The sequence below is a fragment of the Chiloscyllium plagiosum genome, unplaced genomic scaffold, assembly GCF_037043375.1.
Source record: "Chiloscyllium plagiosum isolate Xiang-an unplaced genomic scaffold, Cpla_swu_hap1 HiC_scaffold_5, whole genome shotgun sequence".
Lineage (NCBI taxonomy): Eukaryota > Metazoa > Chordata > Chondrichthyes > Orectolobiformes > Hemiscylliidae > Chiloscyllium > Chiloscyllium plagiosum.
The window spans coordinates 68415856-68435937 of record NW_028270143.1 but is presented as its reverse complement, the minus strand read 5'-3'; the positions used below and the strand labels follow the sequence as shown (position 1 = coordinate 68435937).

Sequence of the window (20082 nt, the reverse complement as noted above, 5' to 3'; positions counted from 1 at the left end):
TCAATTAGTCACAGACTGTCTCAAGAGTAAATTGCCTCTTTAACAGTCTCCTTCAGAGCTCCCAGTAATGGATTTCAGCCTCAGGGGGCTGGTCTGGGTCTTAAAATATGAATTTCATTGAAGAGTGAAGTCAGCGTGCCAGTCCCCATCTGGTTACTGAACTGCTGCTTGTACACACGCAGCTCAGCTGGTATCGATGTGCGTGATGCATTTTTGGCTGGTATCCTGTGTTCCCCTCATACCTAGGTCACTTATTTCAGAGATCTTAGCAAAACTGTAACTGTTTTTTTTTCCCGCGACATCTTGCAGTTGTGATTTGACCAGTGAAACAGGAGGGGGAAAGAAAAACACTGAACTGTTACAGGATGTGGTTTTTTTTTACAGAACACGCAGCAATGAAGATTAAGATTTTTGATGCATGACGTTTTCAACAGCAAAAGGAAGTCAACGGACAAATTTAGACCCCAAAATCTCAATTGTAAAATTCGTGTAAGAATCAGACCAGTTTCGCGTATGGTTCAATTTCCCCATGTACTTATTGGAGCAGCTTGATGTGCTTTGTTGCACTCAGCATTTTGAGTGAGTTCTTGCTCGTAACGCTGATCCAAGTTTCCTCCGAGGATCTATGACTTCCTTTCCTGAGATGAGTGTACCTTTAATTGTGGCCGTATTTTGATTGCTTATAATTCTTGAAAGGGGACTGCTGATTTCTTTGAAACAACTTTTTGGCAGATTTTCTCAGGTAAGTTCATAGAGAACATTATTTGTGTGTTTGACTGTGTTATTGTTTAAAAGCGGCTGTGTTCTGTCAGTCGTTGGTTCTGGTATGAAAAGTACGATAGTGTTGCTGCAATGTAAACAGAATGTTGTCTGGACTTCAGAATATGATCCCCTTTTTCATCCTTTGTTGCTTCCTTTGATTGCACACTGCAGGAAATGTGTTACACTGTAAGTGTGAAACTGCCTAAAGTGTTCGCTCTTTTAACTGTTTATGGACCAACAAAGTCCACAGATGTCTGAAAAAAAATAAACGTGGTCTGAAAGGCATTGTCTTCCGATATTAAATTTTGTTGTTTCCCTTGAATAATAAAGGAAGTGTGATCTCTTTGTGCAGCTAAACGTAAAATTTAAACTATCATTTTTAAAGCACGGAATAAAGGGAGTTTTAGTTTTAGTTTTGAAATAGTTAAAGTTTCTGTGTGGGTAGTTTTATTTTCATAAGTAATTTTGTAGAAATTTAATACATATGGAATTATTTTGATTCCTATTGACACCATGAGTATATTGCCATGTAACTAAAACAACATTTCGGCTGAACTTGCACACTTAACTCTTCAAGTGCATTTAATGATTTATTAATGGTTTCTCCCTAATCTCCTGAAAAAATTCAGCAAATACAGCATTGTTATAATTTCTTACAAGTTGACTATTTTAAAGGCTGCAGTTCTATTTGTCATTAAAATCAGCACTCTCTTAGACATTAACAGACTCAGACCAAGAATGTTTTGATCATATTTAACTGAAAACTAAAACAAAACCAACAATGCAGCTGATGATAAAACATTGTTACACAGAGCTCTGTGCATCTCACAGTAAAGATTCCACATTTTAAAGTGTTGAAAATACATTTGATGCCTTATTATGTGAACTGCCACTTGAATATCTGAGTATAAGAAGTATTTCCTCTTAAGCTAGAGACCAGCACCAACACATTAAAAACTGACCTTATATGAGTAAGATGACTTCTGAGGGTGTATGAATTCCTATTTGCGTTTTGTAAACTGACAGATATAAACAAAAACTGACCAAAATGCCAATCTACTATGAGATTGGAGAACTGTGATCAGTCACTGAACACAAATAATCATAACTTTATTTACAAGTTAATCTTAAGGAAAGAAAAAGAATACAAAAATAATTGTTACAAGCTGCTGTTTATGAAAAACAATGGGACTTGTGCAGTCACCTTTGGAGATATTTTTATTATGTTCAACATAAGTATGCCATTTCAATCCGTTGCATCTATTATCAGGTTCCTATCATGACTTAGCAGGCAACAAAATCAATATTAAACACAAACGTGAAGGTGGGTTTAACTTTACCCGCCTGCCAGTTAAATTCTCCCAGGTTGCTTAGATGTGGAAAGACCTGCCAAATCCTGCTTCTCATTTGCAATGAGACATTTACCAGCTGACGCTGCAAGGTTTGTACATTCTTACAGAGGACGAGCAGGATTAGCCCGTTCAGCAACTCAAGCCTGCTCTCCCATTCAGCAAGATCTTGGCTGGTCTCATTGCAACCTTAAATTCTCTTTCTCACTCGCCCCTGATAACCTCTGACAGGCTCTGCCTTAAAAATATTCAAGCACTCTGTCACACCACTTTTTAAGAAGAGAGTTCCAAAAACCCTTGATCCTTTGAGAGAAAAAGAATGGCAAATTTCTATTTCAAATGGGCAAACTGATTTTTAAACAATGATGTCTAGTTCTAGACTCTCCCACAGGAAGAAACAGGAAGCTCGGGATTTTATATTTCAATCAAGCCACTCCCTACTTTTCTAAACTCTAGTGGATCAAGCCCAACCATTCCTCATAAGAATACCCACCCATTCCAGGTGCTAGTACGGTAAGCCTTCTCTGAATGTTCTCCAATTTGTGGATATCCTTCCTTAAATAAGGGGATCAATACCGCACACAGTTATATTTCGTATCTGTTCATTAGAGAACAGAGATATAATTAGAACACAAACTTCAATTTAAATTTCTGGCTGAGGCAGGACACTGAGTGCAAACCTGGGGGAAGAGGATGAGAAGTAGAAATCCCTTTGTGGGACCAGGTGGAGCAGGCATGTAACATTCAATGATGCACATTTTAATGTGCTTAAAATTACAGTAGTCATGTTGGAACAGGCAATTATAACTCAGTCCTATCTTTTCACTTACACAAATTGTGTCAGAGTGACTCAACTTAATTTTCCTTTTCATTATTTCATAATAACTCTTGATGCACTTACCTAAGAAAAGAACAATACATATATAAAAACTACTCAACTTTTTAGGGGAAAGTATTCCAGATTTCCTCTACCCTTTGTGTGCAAAATTACTGTTTGATTTTACTGCTGAGTGAGCTAATCCTAATTTTAAGATCTGGTTCTGGCTTCCCCCATCAGAGGAAATAGTTGCCCCCATCTATTAAATCAAATGCTGTTTTCGTTTTCAGCAACCTACTTGAATTACCTTTCGACCTTTCCGATATTTTTACACAAGCTGTTGATAATGATATAACACACCTCTGGAGCAGGTGGGTCTTGAACACTCCGCTGCAAGAGCCTATAATGTGAAGAATAGTCACTGTTGTTACTTGGATACGAACCATGGTTTCCGTGGCCACAACACAGAATACTAACCATTGTACGATCACAGCACCACATGGCACAAAGTTTGTTTCAAGCTTTTAGATTTTTTTAATTTAACTTGCTTGGAGATATTATGACACACCTCTGGAGCCAGTGGGACTTGAACATAGGCTTCCTTGCTCAGATGTAGGGACACTACCACTACACCACAAGAGCCCTCATTTCAAACTATTAAGCTGAAGCAAGTCCAGGCCAATTTTACCCAGCCTGTTTCAATAATGAAAATCTTCCTGGTGAAAATTGCCACAGGGTCTCGAACATTAACCAATAGGCACTGAAAATTCTACTTGCCGTTCTTTAGCCACTCAGAATTCAGAAAAAGATTTTAAAATGTTTCTTCTTGTCTTTTAGAGGCGCAACAATGCATCATTACATTGTTTCCTGTGATAAACGACTTGTTCTCTGAGGAGTGATTATGTAGAATGGGCCTTTAGCCTATGGAAAAGGAGGTGATCTGATTGAAACATGTCAGACCCAGAGATTTTGCTTGGAGGGTCTAGAGCAAAGGAACAAGGGCTGGATTTTATGAACCACCTGTGGGTGGGAAAGCATTCCATAAAATGTGGTACTATGCCATGAGTGATGTGCCCACCATACCCAATATTATATGGGGTAGGGTTCGCATCAGTGGGCTGCTTTGCCATAGTCCAGTTGAGGCCATTAAGTGGGCAATTAATGCGCTTAAATGGTTCATGCTGTCACTGCACACATGGCCTGTGCCAATGTGCAGATATGGCCTTGCAGACCAATGGCCAATGAAAGCTGAGACAGTGCTTCTTTCCTGTGTCTGTGGTGCCAAACTGAGGCACTTTCAATTTTCCTTCCCTCCATCAACTCTTTGCCTCCCACCCTTCCTAACACGCACCTCCACCATCCCACCCCATTGTCATGGCCTTCCAAACTGGCACCACTGAGCTCCGGACTTAACTGGGTTTCCAGTGCATTGCTGAATGCCTCAATGGTTTCCTTTTAATTCATTCCCAGGATGTGGGTTTTGCTGTCTGGACCAACATTTATTGCCCATTCCTAACTAGCTAGAGGGAGTGAAGAATCAATCACATTGCTGTGAGTATGGAGTCAAATAAAGATGGCAGTTTCCTTTCTGAAAAGACATTAATGAACCAGATAGGTTTTCCAAGCAATGGTTTCAGAGTCATTTTTCGATTCTTAATTCCTGATTTTTAAGAATTCAAATTCTGCCATCTGCTAGAATCCAGAACCCTGGAACATGACTTGGGTTTCTGGATTCACAATCTAGTGATAATACCACTAAGCCACTGCCTCCCCTGTCCTCAGTGCTGTATCAGCAGTGTCCATTGCTCTGCATGGTGTTGCTGATATTAGAGAGCTGTGGATTCTGTAAAGCCTGGGCTTCCACCTGGATGGGGCAAATGTCCCACCTCATAATGATTAAAGGTTCATTGGCTAAAATATTAAAGGCAATAAGCCAAGCAGAGGCAGGCCCAGTCCTAATATTTGTGCTGAAATGAGTGGAGGCCCATAATCTCAGGACAAGGAAACAATGATTTTGGACTGAGTTTAGGAGAAAGCCTTTCATTCAAAGGGTTGTGGATCTTTGTATTTCTCTACCCCAGAAGGTTGCAAACGTTCATTTGCATAGGTGATTTTCATGGGCGACAGGATAGATTTTCAAATATTAACGAAATCAAGGAATGTGGAAATTGGGCAGGAACATGGAGTTTAAGTTTGAGGATCAGCCATGATTTTAGCCAATGGCAATGCAAACTGGAGGGTCCAAGTGACCTCCTCCTGCTCCTGTTTCTTATGTTCTTAGATGTTTCAAGCAAACAGATTCTTGAATTGTGTCACATTTTATGCTGGTTTGAATCAACTGTTCAGGAATATCTCCTGCATCGTGACATTAAAGAAATGGGTTTTAAATTCTCACATCATAATTTTTTTTAGAACTGTATCGAAAAATTGAGATTGGTACCAAATTATAAAACTGTATTTGCAGCACCTTATGGGTTAATTAGAGTCTCCACTGTCAATAATGTGACTCAGAAGTGCAGACTTGAGGGATTAAAACACAGGTCTTAGATTAGAGTGGTGCTGGAAAAGCACAGAAGGTCAGGCAGCATCCGAGGAGCAGGAAAATCGACATTTCAGGCAAAAGCCCTTCATCAGGAGTCTAATCTGCTTGTTTGGTTTTCAGACGAGCGTAAATTCATTCTTCCTGTTCTGATTTTATCACTACTTAATTAGTATTTAGTCCAGCCACATATAATTTTACTAGCAGTCTTTTTGTCAAATAGAAATTGGCAATTGAAACAGAAGATGCTGGAAATGTCAGCATCTGTAAAGATCTTGGGTAAAAATCTGTGGTACGTTCTAGTATTGTTCCATATTCTTCTTAGTTATTAGACTTTACAGATTAGCAATGATATAGTATATGCTAAGATAGAAGAAACAAATCACTCATTAAAAGATCAACTTTCAGTTTTGCAAATTAAGAATGTGGTGATAAATTCTATTTTAAAGCAATCCAATGGTAAATAGTTGTGTTCCAGATCATGTGATAATTTATCAAAAACAATATAGGAAATTATAGCCATTGTAACTTTGAATTAGTGAAGTGTACTAAAAAAGTAGAAACAGTTAAAATAGAGAGCACCCAATGTGGAAAACTTTTTGCATTGTTAATGTTGATAAATAATTGTACATCTGTAACTGTGTTGCAAAAGACAAAGTCTACTGAACAAACTGAATTTGACATTTTTGATGAATTCGATTAATCCCTTTTGTGAACCATTTATTTGGTTATGATTTATTAAGTTCCCCAGAGGCATCAAAAGGTGTCATTTAATGCTGGTCTACTGTTGATTTTGTCACTTTTCTGTCCTTTTCTATTTTGAATTAGCATCTGCCAAAATGGGTTGCGGCCTACCAAAGCTGGAGAAGCCTGATGAAAACAGCCCAGGCAAAATCTATTCAACTCTCAAACGACCACAAGTGGAGACTAAAGTGGGAATAGCCTATCAGTATAAGGTCCTGGACTTCACCACAGCTGAGACTGGTAAGTGATAGTCACGCTATCTAGTTATATTATTGGAATTTAAAATGAATTGATTCTGATCACTTGCCTAATTATGTTAATGTCAAAGAAATATTGTGACTGTGAGTGATGCTCAGTGAGTGTTGTCATGACTGGTATAACTGCCTGTCTAAGTAATGGATCAGGAGAGCACTTGTCTTATACCATTGTGCCATTAGTCATCCTTCAAGCTCAACTACCTATGGTGTCTACACTATCCATTATCAGAGAGCCACACACTAGAGGCACTTGAACTCCTCAGTGCAGATAAGAGAGGACTGAAAGAGGCAGTTACGTATTCAAAAATAATAAACTCAACACCACTCCACTTCCAATGTGCCTGCTTCTTGTTTTAGCAGAACAGATTGAGACAGGCAATTAATTGGAAGTGGGCCCACCAGTCAAGTATTTTAATGAACCAGCATGCCTCCAAGTTTGGCTCTGTGTTAAACTTAGCTGCTGTGGATTGTGCTGCTCAGGGCTTAACAAACCCAGCAGCTGAAGGGAGATGAGAACAGCCAGATGTAACAATAAATGCTTTCTGACGCAGCTTGTGGTGCTTTTCCTCCAGCACCCCACTCCAAACAAACTGTAGCCCACAATTGGAAGCCCTCAGTTAGGTTCCCCAAACTTTCTAGCCACCTCCTGATATCACCACACACAGTATTTCTCTATTTACTGTCCCCTGCAGTCTATCAATGACAACCAGCACTCCCACCAACTCTTGCTGTCACTCTCCTTTTGGTTTATCCATTGTTTTCAGCCGGGCCCCTGGAGGTCTATAAACAGATCAATTCCGTTTCTGCAGCCTCTCTGGACTATCTATAAACCCACTATGATATATCCACAACACAGACCCCTCATAAGGGGATCTGAGCACCTCCTCATCCTGATGTAATTATCTAAACCCAGTCGATCCACTTCCCACCCAATCTCGCTGACCTCCACACAATCTATCCATTTGTTCCACACTATTCCATATCTGTTGGGCATCCCTTGCTCTAATGGCCTTCCTCTCCTCTTACAGTTTGTTTCCTTACCTACAATCTATCCAGCACTTCCTATGCAATGCCACAAGCATGCTTAGCTCAGTTGGCTGGATAGCTGATTTGTGATTCGGAATGATACTAACAGCATGAGATCAATTTCTGCACCAGGGAAAGTTACCATGAAGTACTTTCTCTCTTAACCTCATCCTTTGCCTGAGATGTGGTGATCCTCAGGATAAACCACCCCCAGTGTTGTCTCTCTGTAATGAGATTGTAGCCTTTTGGGCCCATGGTGGCTTTACCTTTTACTCTCCACCCTGAACAATTTATCCACTGCACCCACCACACATCTCCCAACCCCCCCCCACCCCCCCCACCCCCCCAGTCTATCCACAATCCTCACCAACAGTCATTCCCATGGATGACCCTCACCATATCCCCAATCACTCTCATCCTCCCTCCCCACTGTTCTCTGACTGTGGCCTGATGTTGCAGGTCTTCCTACCAGCACTGGTCTGGCTTCTACTGTGTCTTTACTGAATTGGTTGCAGGGTCCCTGCAGCAACTGTCTCATGATTTCATGGTTGAGGTCAGGAGCACATTAGTACAGTATTGTATTTCTATCTCAAACATCATCCGACAGCCAACTAGACTCTCAATCAACAGAATCAAAGGATTAAAATAAAACCCTGTTTTTTTTTCTGACCAAATCCTCTGAGAAACCTATTCTTCTAGGTTTTACAGCTGTTATACTTCCACTGGCCATTCCTGACTCCCTACCTCCCCGTGAACACAAGGGAGATTGAGGGGGAGACAGGATTCAGGAAACGTGGAGATGGGAACAAATATTCACTTCACACCAAAGAATGTAATGTCTTTGTGATTCATTCTTATTTTGAAAACTCGTAACATCCCAGTTGACCTGAGCGATAAGCCAAATCAACTAAATTAAATCTAAGAGATGTCTAAGGAGTTTGGATGGAGAGCAATCACATTTAGAGAACAAAAGTCCTAATGTATTATTCCAGTTTCCAAGTCAGTGAAGAGAATTCCACTCCTGTGATTATATTGTTACCAACCACTATCCATAATGAACCATACTATCCCTCATATATCATAGCATAAAGATTTGAACAAAATGTAATATTTAACATATCAAGTGCATTCCTATTAATAAGTAGAGCCATGTTTCTTCCATCTTAAACTCCATTCAATTTCTTTAATCTCATTCCAAATAATCACTTGAATTAGACAAAAAAAAATTGAGTTAGAAAAGAAACTCTGCTCATTCTTTTGTCAACCTGCCAAATAATAAATCAAAATTCTAGGCTATTGCTCCAATATTGGAACCAATATAGGCCAGTGCTGACAACTGCATTCCATAAATGACTTTTTCTGAATCTCTCAAGCATGGAAACTGCATGTTTTATACAGTAAAAGCTGCGGATGCTGGAAATCTGAAAGAAGCACAGAAAGTGCTGAAGAAACCCAGCAGGTCTGGCAGTATCTGTGAAGAGAGAAATGGAGTTAACATTTCGAGTCCAGTGTGATCAGAGTGCTGAAGAAAAGTCATACTGGACTCGAAACATTAACCCTGTTTCTCTTTCCACAGATGCTGCCAGACCCTTTGAGTTTCTCCAGCAATTTCTCTTTTTATGTCATATGTAATATTTAATCATCTATCATCATGTTTTAGCATCTAAGTTTGAAATCCATTCTTACATAACTATATTACAGCTTTTTATAAATATACTGAGTCAACATAATACTAAATATTTTCAGTTAGATTCAGCTCTATACGTTTATTGTTTTGTCGGTAAAAAGACGCTTCTGGTCTCATGTAAAGCCACATAATTTTAGATTCAGAGATCTTTTGCCTTTCTGCTCAGTTTGAGTGTTTCATTTTGACACCAGCTTTGTGATTTAAAAGCTGATAAATAGGTGCAAAGTTAGGCCATACAGCCTTTCAAATATGCTCACACATTCAGTAAGATTGTGACTGAAATTGTATCAACTCCACTTTCCTGTCCTAAACCCATACCCTTTCATTTTCTTCAGTTCTTAATTGTTGATCAGTACTCATTTTAAATAAACATTGATTGAGCATGGGCAACCTTCTGGCATGGAGATTTTCAAGGATTCACAACTCAAGAAATTTCTCTCAGCTCAGTCCAAGGTAGCTGACCCAGATTATGAGTGCCTGTTCTAGACTGCCCTGCTGGGAAAACAGTGAGCAGGAACTTCCCTGCAGGCTTCCGAATCCGCCGCCCTCTCCACCCCACCTCCCATTAGGTTTTGGGTCAGGAGCCTACACTGTGTAAGAAACAGGTAGTTGGTGTGATTGGCCTGAGTCACCAATTCATGGTGGAGGGCATGCTCCCTCTGCACATGAGGCTGGTAGGAGAGCTCTGGAACCTGCAGGGCCACTCAGAGGCCTACCAGCTCAAAAGGAACTGGAGGCAGTGATGGAGAGTGAGCGAGGGGGGTCTTTGAAATGGAAGTACCCCCTCTCTGACACATTTTAAAGTTTAAACCGAAAAAGCATGGGCTGGGGGAGTTGGTGGGGATTGAGGCAGGCAAGGAGGGCCTTGGGGACCTGCCTGGCCTTTATACCCCATAGCCCCCATCCCCTCTCTGCCATAAGAGGATATGGGGTATAAAGGCCAGGCAGGTCCCCAAGGCCCTTCTTGCCTGCCTCAATCCCCACCAACTCCATGGTGGCTGTCACACATGGAGACCAGCAGACTAATTGAAAAACATATTGCTAACAACATACCTACCTCGGTATATGGGCGGCACGGTGGCACAGTGGTTAGCACTGCTGCCTCACAGCACTAGAGACCCGGGTTCATTTCCTGCCTCAGGCGACTGACTGTGTGGAGCTTGCACATTCTCCCCGTGTCTGCGTGGGTTTCCTCCGGGTGCTCCGGTTTCCTCCCACAGTCCAAGGATGTGCAGGTCAGGTGAATTGGCCATGCTAAATTGTCCGTAGTGTTAGGTGAAGGGGTAAATGTAGGGGAATGAGTCTGGGTGGATTGCGCTTTGGCGGGTCGGTGTGGACTTGTTGGGCTGAAGGGCCTGTTTCCACACTGTAAGTAATCTAATGTGCACAAACCATTGAAGGTGGCAGTGCAGTTCGAGAAAATGGTCAGAGTAGCCTTTGAGTTCCTGGGCTCTATAAATAGAGAGTACAAAAGCCAGAATTTATGGTAAAATTTGGTCCAACACAAACTAGAGCATTGTGTCAATATTAGTCACTGCACTTGTGAAGGTTTTAGTAAAGAGAATGGCTCCAGGGATGAGAGCCTTCAGTTGTGGGAATAGACCGGAGAAGCTGGGGCGGTTCTCCTGAGAGAAGAGAAACTAAAGAGGAGATTCCAAGAGGCATATGGAGACAGATTGTTTTAATTGATGGAACTGGGGGAAGCAAATTAATGATTAGACCCAAAGGAGACTTGAGGAGAAATGATATTATGCAATGAGTGGTTAAGATCTGGATTGCACTGTCTAAGAGAGTGAAGGAGGAAAACTCAGTTGTTAATTTCAAAGGGGAACTCAATAGTCAGTGAGAGAAATTATTTGCAAGATTTCAGTGATCGGCCAGAGAAGTGGGACTCGGTGAGCTGCTCTTACAAACCCGTGATATGGAATCAGTAGGTGGAATATGCTTCTTCTGTGATGTAACCATTCTGAAATGCACACCCACCTGTGTGTGGCTTTGTCTTTTCATACAGAAGTCAGAGAGCCTGAGGTATATAAACTAGCTCCAAACTTCACTTAAAGACTCTTAAACCAAACTCTCACCCACCCCACATGACTCCATGACCCCTCAATTGCCTATGTCATAGACAATGTGACCTCATCTCATCACCCCCCATATTAATCCCCAGCTAATCCAGCCCCATCTCCATGCACATTCCATTTCCATGAAGCCTCATGCTTTACTCATATGAATACCACACAATGCTTCCTCAAATTTACCATGCCAAATTCCTGCCATCCATGTCGTTACCATAGCCACTCACCCAGTATCCACTATATACAATCTTCATGAGTCATGCAAATATAATGGGGATTATTTTAAAATTCTTGGGGGAAGAAATACATTTTGCTCCGATCTTTTAGAAACATATTTGTTTGATGCTGGCTTCATTGGCCAGAACAGCATTTATTACCTATCACTTCTGGACCCATTGCAGTCCATGTGGCATTGGTATACCCAAAGTGCTATTAGGAATGATATTATGCAATGAGTGGTTAAGATCTGGATTGCACTGTCTAAGAGACAGTGCAATCTTTTGACCTAGTAGTAGTTAAGGAATAGTGACATGGCTCCAGATCAGAATGGTACTTGGCTTGGAGGGGAGCTTGCACATGATGGATTTTCCATGCATTCTCTGCCCTTGTCCTTCTATGTAATAGAGAGCACAGGTTTGTAAATTGATGGGGAGGGGTTGCTGTTGTCATTTTGTGGTTGATTTGCTTTGCTGTGAAAACAGTTTGTTGGGAGAGAGTGAATGTTTAAGGCTGAATGCTAATCAGGAGCAATTCAAATAAGTTATCATAAATACAGGGTAAAGAAAAATATCTTATTGAATGTAAAAAAACTTGCAATCCTTTTCAGTGCCTGTTAGGTTTGTAAATAAACAAGAAACTATATTGCAGGCATATTCTGTTATTTGCCTTTTAAAAATATCAATCATTCTTGAATCAGTAAACCACCTGCTGAAGCTAAGAATTCATAATGACCACAGCTATCATTACAAAAGCTTCCGATTACTTTGCATGAAACTGACGAAACAGAGTCATGCTCCATGTCAGATTATTACCTTAAATGAAAGAATGTGCAGGGCTATAAGGAGATGATGTAGGAGTGAAATTTTGAGAATTGCTCCATCAGTCAGCTAGCACAGTCCTGATGGGTGAAAGGCCTCTTGTGCTCCGATCATTCTGTGATTGTAAGATTTTGACAATTAAAGAAAAAGTTGGAAATGTACTGTATTGCATGACAACAATTGACTCCTAACAGGGTTCAGAGGCCTCTACCGCTTACTCCTCACTTTCATCATCCATCATCCAACCACTATGCACTTCAGATTCCCCTCTGCTACCCTATGTAATCACTATATCTCTATGTATTGTCCATGGCACCTCCAATACTCCCATGCAACCTTATGCCATCCCATATCCATCATGTACCCTACATGACCAAAAAGAATAATGCACTTTCTTTAGAGTCCATGCAGTATCAAAGGGAATAAATCACTCATTTGAAGAAAAGTAAATCTCCACCATCTAATCACAATCTTCTTCAAACACTCATTGAGAGACACACAAAAAAAACTGTCAATACTAGTGCTATTAGCTTATGTCAACAAGCTTGCACCAAAGACACATTCTGTTGTCTTGAAATTGTCATTCATTTTCAGCTGAATGGAACACCTCCTGTGCTGAAATGCATGAACACTCAAACCTCACCAAAGCATCGATAACTGTCAAAGTCAACCAATATTAAATTGTTTATTGGAGAGGAAAGCATACTAGGTACTCACTTCAATTGCAAAGCTGCGTGCCCATTGATCAGTGAGCAGGAACAAAGAGTAAGATGCTTACAAGTGTCAAAAGCACGATTTTTAAAACCTTTTAAATTCTAAGTCTGAGCATCTTCATTGGATCAGTTTTGTTTTATCATTACACAATAATTTTGTATTTATTAAAACAACCTAGTTGATGACTTTCAAAAAAAAAATCAAAATCTAATGCAGCGAAAATACATGATTGTACATTCTGAGAACTGGCTAAAAATTCTGTTATGACTCATAGAGTAGAGACCAATAAAAAGACAGTTCCCTCCTCTTGTCTCAGTAAGGGCCAATTTACTATACAGATTTACATCACAGCATCTAATATCGACTTTTGAAGGTTATCATTTTGATTATAAAGTCTTTTGAAATTGAGGGGCAGAATTTTACAGGTGTCAGGATTTCTTGTGCTGGGAGCTGAAGACTCTGCAGGAACACGTCCTCACTGATATGTGTAGCCAGTTAGTGTTCTGGGGAGTATTAACTGGACAGCGGTGCAATTTCTACAAGAGCTTCAGGTGGAAATACCAGCTCAGTCAGAGTGGTCAGCAGCAACACCACCACTTGAAGTGGTGAAAGTCCAAGTGGCAGAGCTCCCATGACCAAGGTCTTGGTTGGATCAGGAAAGTAATTATGGGGGGAGAGAAGGGTGGGGATCTTTATGAAAGAAAGGTGAGGAGGAACAGAGCAGCCAGGCTGGGACTTCCCCAATATGGAAAGGTAGCTGCGATGGAGGTGCCTTTACATTTTGAATAATTGTAATGGGAGGGAAGCCAATCTATCAGGGTGAGGGCAGGCAGGCAGCCTAATGCCTCACCAGGCCTCATGCCATGTTGGCAGGTCAGCGGTGAATGGGACAGCCACCTGGAGGGCAGAATGGGGCCTTGCTGCCGTCTGCTCGCCCACCCCAACCATTTGCCAACCAATCAATATTCTCCTCTCAGATGGTATAACTTGTTTCCCTTTACTTTCATATTTCTTGCAAGTTGTACTGATGAGTTTTGATCATTTCAACAAACAAAATGTGTATTTGTTTGGTAATAATCCTTTTAAAGTTAAAATTTCAAATAAAGAGAACATACATTTGCAGATCATTTTTAATGACGATTACTGAGACATGAATAAAATCAGGAGGACTCTAAATATTGAGAGAGAGTGATGGAGGAAAGAAGCTGCATTGGAATGACAGATGTGCAAAAGCATTGGGTTAACAAAAGGAGACAGAGTGTAATGGCAGAGGGTTGCTTTTTGGCCTGGAGACCTGTGACCAGTGGTGTTCCATAGCGATCAGTGCTGGGTACACTTATGTTTCTCATTGGTGTAAATTACTTAGATGAGAATATAGAAAACATAATTATTAAGCTAGCAGATGACACCAAGATTAGCGGTATAGTGGACAGTGAAGAAGGTTACAAAGTGATCTTGGTCAGTTGAGTCAGTGTGCTAAGGAATGGCAAATAAAGTTTAATTTAGATAAGGGGAAGGTATTACATATTGGTAAAACAAACAAAGCAAGACTTATAAAATTAAAAGTATTGCCTTGGGCAGTGTTGTAGAACAGAGATACCTTGCGTTTGGTCACATACTTCTTTGAAGATTGCAATGTCAATTCTGATCTCTCTCTCTCTCTCTCTGTAACTTCTCTGTTCTCTGTTCTGCTACCTTAATGCACTTTGTAGTACAATCTCCCTGTATAGCACACTAAACAATACTTTTCACTGTATTTTGGTACATGTGACAACAATAAATCAAATTCAGAGTAAACAAAAGGATGGGGATGAATTTCTAATTTGTGTTCAGAAGAAATTCACTGATCAGGATGTTTAGTAGGAGGAATAGAGGTATGGACTATTTTCTAAATGGGGAGAAAATTCAGAAATCTGAAGTGCAAAGAGACTTGGGAGTTCTAGTCCAGGATTCTCTCAAGGTAAACTTGGAGGTTGAGTCAGTAGTTAGGAAGGCAAATGCAATGATGACATTTATTTTGAGAGGACTTGAATATAAAAGCAGGGGTGTACTTCTGAGCTCTGTAAGGCTCTGCTCAGACCACATTTGGAGTATTGTGCACGGTTTTGGGCCCCATATCTCATGGCCATGGAGCATGTTCAGAGGAGTTCATGGGAATGGTCCCAGGAATGAAAAATTGAACATATGAGGAATGTTTGAGGAGTCTGGATTTATACTCGATGGAGTTTAGAAGGATGGGGACATCTAATTGAAACATACAGAATACTGAATGGCCTGGACAGAGTAGGAGAAAGTGAGGACTGCAGATGCTGGAGATTAGAGTCGAAAAGTGTGACACTGGAAAAGCACAGCAGGTCAGGCAGCATCCGAGGAGCAGGAGAATCGATGTTTCGGGCATAAGCCCTTCATTAGGAATGGGCTGAAAAATTCCTGCTGAAGGGCTTCTGCCTGAAGTGTCGATTCTTCTGCTGTTCAAATGCTGCCTGACCGGTGCCACAATTTTCGACTCTGGACAAAGTAGATACTGAGATGTTTCCATTGGCAGGAGAGACCAGATCCTGAGGATACAACCTTAAAGTAAAGGGAAGACTTTTTAGAATGGAGGTAAGGAGAAACTTCTTCAGCCAGGGAGTGGTGAATCTATGGAATTCATTGCCACAGAACGTTGTGGAGGCCAGGTCATTGAGTATGTTTAAGACTGAGATAGATAGATTCCTGAGTATCAAGGGGATCAAGGGTTATGGGGAGAAAGTGCGAGAATGAGGGTGAGAAACTTATCAGCCATGATTGAATGGCAGAGCAGACTCAATGGACTAATTTTTGCTCGTGTGTCTTATGGTGTTATGGTCTTATGTTCTTAACCCAAATACTGGATCTGATGTTGGGAAATGAAATGGGGTGTGTCTGAGAGGGAGCATTTGGGTAACAGGGATCATTACATCATTAGGTTTAAAATTGGCAATGGAGACATGCAGAAGGTGATTAAATATAGAATTTCTACTTTGGAGGAAGATCAATCTTGTATGATGAGAAGGGATCTAGTCAGGGTAAAATGGAATCAGACAGGAAAAACATAACATAATAATGCCTTTCAACAAAGGCAAGAGATAAGGGAGACAAGGACAGGGCTCCTTGGATGATAAGGGCTTTAGAGGTTATGATGAAACATAAAAGGAAAGCATATGATTCATGTCACTTTCAAGTTAACAAAATTATTGCTCATAGATCAGATATAAAGGGCAAAAACACAGCAAGATATGGTACATGGCTATATTCTGGAAGGCATTCAATCTAAGGTCTGTGTTCAAATACATGTTGGGAGGCATCTGATAAAACGTGAGAGTAGAATGATTGTCAACATAAAAAAAGGGAACGAAAATCTTCTTCCAGCACGTAAACAGCAAGCAGGAAGCAGGAGGCAAGAGACACTGGATTCTGTTCAGTCCAAAAGAGTACTATAATTTTCGAGCTGCAGGGCAAGGTTTTCATATCAGACTTGACTAAGTAGAGTATTTTATATCAGGCTTTACTAAGTGGAGTATTTTTATAAAATATTGCTAGAAGTTGAGATAGTGGAGACCATTAATAGTGTGGAAGTTGAAAGAGAGGAGGCAGTGGAAAGACTGGCTATAACAATGTAAGAAGTTCCTTGGGCCTAATGGCCTTCATGCCAGGTTGCTAAAGGAAGTGGAGTAGAGATAATGGGAGAATTTACTTTAATCTTTAAATCTACACTAAAATGGGGGAGCTGTCAACGTGGATAAAGTATAACTGCAGGCCAGTTAGTTTAACATCAGTGGTGGATAATGATTTGACATCTTTAACTGGGGAGAAAATTCAGTAGGTACTTGGTGAAGTTTAGGTTAATTAGGATGGCTAACATGGATTTGTCAAAGTCCAGTCATACTGGACTAATTTAATTCATATATTTAGTGAAGTAACAGAAAATAGTGAAGAGAATGCTTTGGATGTTGTTGATATGGATTTTAAGGAAGTGTTTGACAAAGTATCACATAAAAGACTCGTTAACAAAATTGCGATTTACGGATGGTCACTATCAAATTAGAGAATACATTGACTTAAGAACAAAAAAGAGTGAGTTATGTTAGATGTTGTGTTTTGGACAGGTGAATGATTAACATTGGTATACTCAAAGGCTCAGTGCCAGGGCTATTGACTTTTGGGTTGTACATAAATGACCTGGGTTTTGGAATACTTCAAGATTTGCCTTGGAGTGGCAGACAATGAGGATTATCTAAAGCAGGATATAAGTAGGCTAGCAATATGGACAGACAAATGACAGAAAAATTTTATATAGGAATTGTGTGGTGAAACACTTAGGCATAAATGATAGGGAGAAAAGCAGAGAGGTGATGTTAGAAAGAATTATTTTCCCACTGTGAGTGTTCTTGATCTGGAACTTAATACTGCGCGGTGAAAGTGGAAACAATCAATCATTTCAAAAAGAGATTTTAAGGGAAATAAACTTGCTGGGCTACAGGAATGAAGTGAGGGAGTGGAACTGACTGGATTGTTTCACAAGGTGTTGGCAAAGGCATGATCGGACAAATGGCCTCCTTTGGTGCCATAAATGACTCTACAGTTTGATAGTGTCATGAGATCTTTTATGTTCACCTGACAGGGCAGGTGGAATCTCTTAACACCTTATCTGAAGGACAATTTAATAACATATTTACACAAAGATACATGTTCAAATTCAATCTAATTCCAAATAGACAGCTGCTAACACAGAAAAACTACAGGAAGAGACCACAGACTGCACAAGGCGGTCGCCATGGGGACAAAGACAGGCAGTGATTGGTAGCCAGGAAGCATTTGGGGCAGAGCATTTCTGCTTTCCCTAGTCCATAAAGACTGCAATAAAAAGCAGATTACCCTGTGGAGCTGTCGATCCCATCTCGCTTTCATTATTGGGTTTCCCAACCCCTGAGAAGTCTGTGTTGAACTCTGGAAGTCTGATCTAAATTCATTAATGAAGCATCTGCCTCAATATGGTGAAAGACATGTTTACTATAAAATAGAACAGCATTAAAATGGTATGAATGAATTGAGTGAATTGAATTTATTGTCACCTGTACTGATGCACAGTGGAAAGCTTTGTTTTGCGAGCAATACAGGTAGACCATATAGTTAAGTAGCATAGATAGTAAATACTAGGTAAACAGCGCCAAAAGCAAAAAACACATGTACAAATGAATGTTAAGAGTTTGTGAGTACATTCAATACTCTAACAACAGTCGGGTAGAAACTGTTATGAAACCGACTGGTGCATGTGCTCAGGTTTCTGTACCTTCTCCCCAATGATAGAGATCGTAGAAAAACATTGCCAGGGTGGGATGGATCTTTGAGAATGCTGGCAGTCTTACCTTGACAACGGGCCTGGTGGATGGATTCTATAGATGGGAGGTGGGCCTTTGTGATTATCTGGGCTGAGTTCACCACTCTCTGTAACCATCTCCGATCTTGAATGGTACAGTTGCCATACCAGGTAGTGATACATCCAGACAGAGTCCTTTCGATGGCACACCTATAAAAGTTGGCAAGGGTATTCACCGTCATGCCAAATTTCTTCAGTTGCCTGAGGAAGAAGAGACGTTGTTGGGCCTATGTAACCAGTGCGTCCTCATGAAGAGTCCAAGAAAGCTTGTTGTGGATCACCACTCCCAGGAGAATGGTAATGGGAATGCTTGCAGAAAATTGGGATCAAGATCCTCTTTACATGTTCAACGTTCTCCAACTCTTTAGTTTCAGGTTGTGACCTTTTAACAGAGCGTTCTCCCTTGTCATGACCATCTCTGAAGGTCCTGTCTGTAGCCTTTCCTGCTGTTGGTTTTCTGAGTCATGACCTGAAGAGTTAACTGTGTTTCTCTTTCTACAGATGATACCTGACTCATTAAGCAATTCCAGAACTTTCTGTCTTTATTTCAGATTCAACTCAAGGCATTTATTGACAAATGTGATGCTTGTCATCTCAGTGACTCGAAAAAGGTTGTTTATCTTGTGCATTTTGAAAGCACCATGTAAATCTGTGTCCTTGCTTATGAAGCAGCTTTCTTCAGTTTTCCTTGACAGTTTACTCTCTACAGTTGGATTAAAATCAACTTTGGCAAGAATGCAACATGATTGATAGTGAATTGACCAGTATTATAGACTCTACCCAATTTAAACTTCCCACCCTAGTTTACAGACATAGAAATATAGGAACAGGAGTAGTAGGCTATTTAGCCCTTCGAACCATTTCCACCATTCAATAAGATCATTGCTGATCTATGGCCTAACTCCATATACCTGCCTTGGGCTCATTTCCCTTACTACCCTTACTTAATAAACATTTGTTTGTCTCAGATCTAACTATAACAATTGATTTAGCATTAACCAGCATTTGAGGAAGAGAGTTCTAAACCTCCAATACTCTTTGTGTGTAGATGTGCTTTTTAACATCTCTCCTGAATGGCCTGGCCTGAATTCTAGACTATGCTCCCGGTTCTAAAATCTTAAGAGAGTAGAAATAGTTTATTGTTATCTACACTCTCTTTCCCTTTCAATAACCTAAATAACTCGATCAGATTATCCATTAACCTACCAAATCCTAGAGAATAAAGGCTTAATTTGTCTAGTCTCTCCCCATAACATAACCCCTTAAGTCTAGCTCCTGTCCTTGTGAACCTGTGCTCAGCCTCAGGACCTTGCGATCTTGTACGGAATGTCTGAAGTTGGGATAATCGAATGCCGGATAATTGAGGTTCCTCAGTATTCCTACTTTCTGTTTCCTGCCACTCAGCCAATTTCCTATCCGTGTCAGTAACCTGCCCTTAAATTCATGGGCATCCACCAAAGCTAACAGTCTCTTGTGCAGGCCTTTATCAAAAGGATTCTGGAAGTCCATTTAAATAACATCTGTGGACTTACCTCTGTCCAGCATCTTTGTCACCTCTTCAAAACTCTGTGAGCATTGTCCAGCATGATCTACTCTTCAAGAATCCATGCTGACTCTCCCTGACTAACTGAAATATTTCAAGATGAACCCTTGCCCTATCTTTGATTACAGATTCCA

At 40.5% G+C, this 20082-nt stretch overlaps 1 protein-coding gene across 2 annotated transcripts in view; it reads left to right on the top strand.

Annotated features, from left to right (window-relative positions):
• Positions 1 to 220: 220 nt before the first annotated feature.
• The window catches only part of LOC122549933 (raftlin-like), a 103378-nt gene continuing 83516 nt past the window's right edge, over positions 221 to 20082 (top strand). Inside the window, exons 1-2 of one of the 2 annotated variants that reach the window (XM_087987267.1) lie at positions 221 to 478; positions 6296 to 6451. In XM_087987267.1, the coding sequence (XP_087843393.1) occupies positions 415 to 478; positions 6296 to 6451 (220 nt within the window). In that variant the 5' untranslated portion in view covers positions 221 to 414. Of the gene's footprint in view, positions 479 to 547; positions 743 to 6295; positions 6452 to 20082 lie in introns of those variants that run through there. The other variant, XM_043690175.2, reaches the window with a different exon arrangement.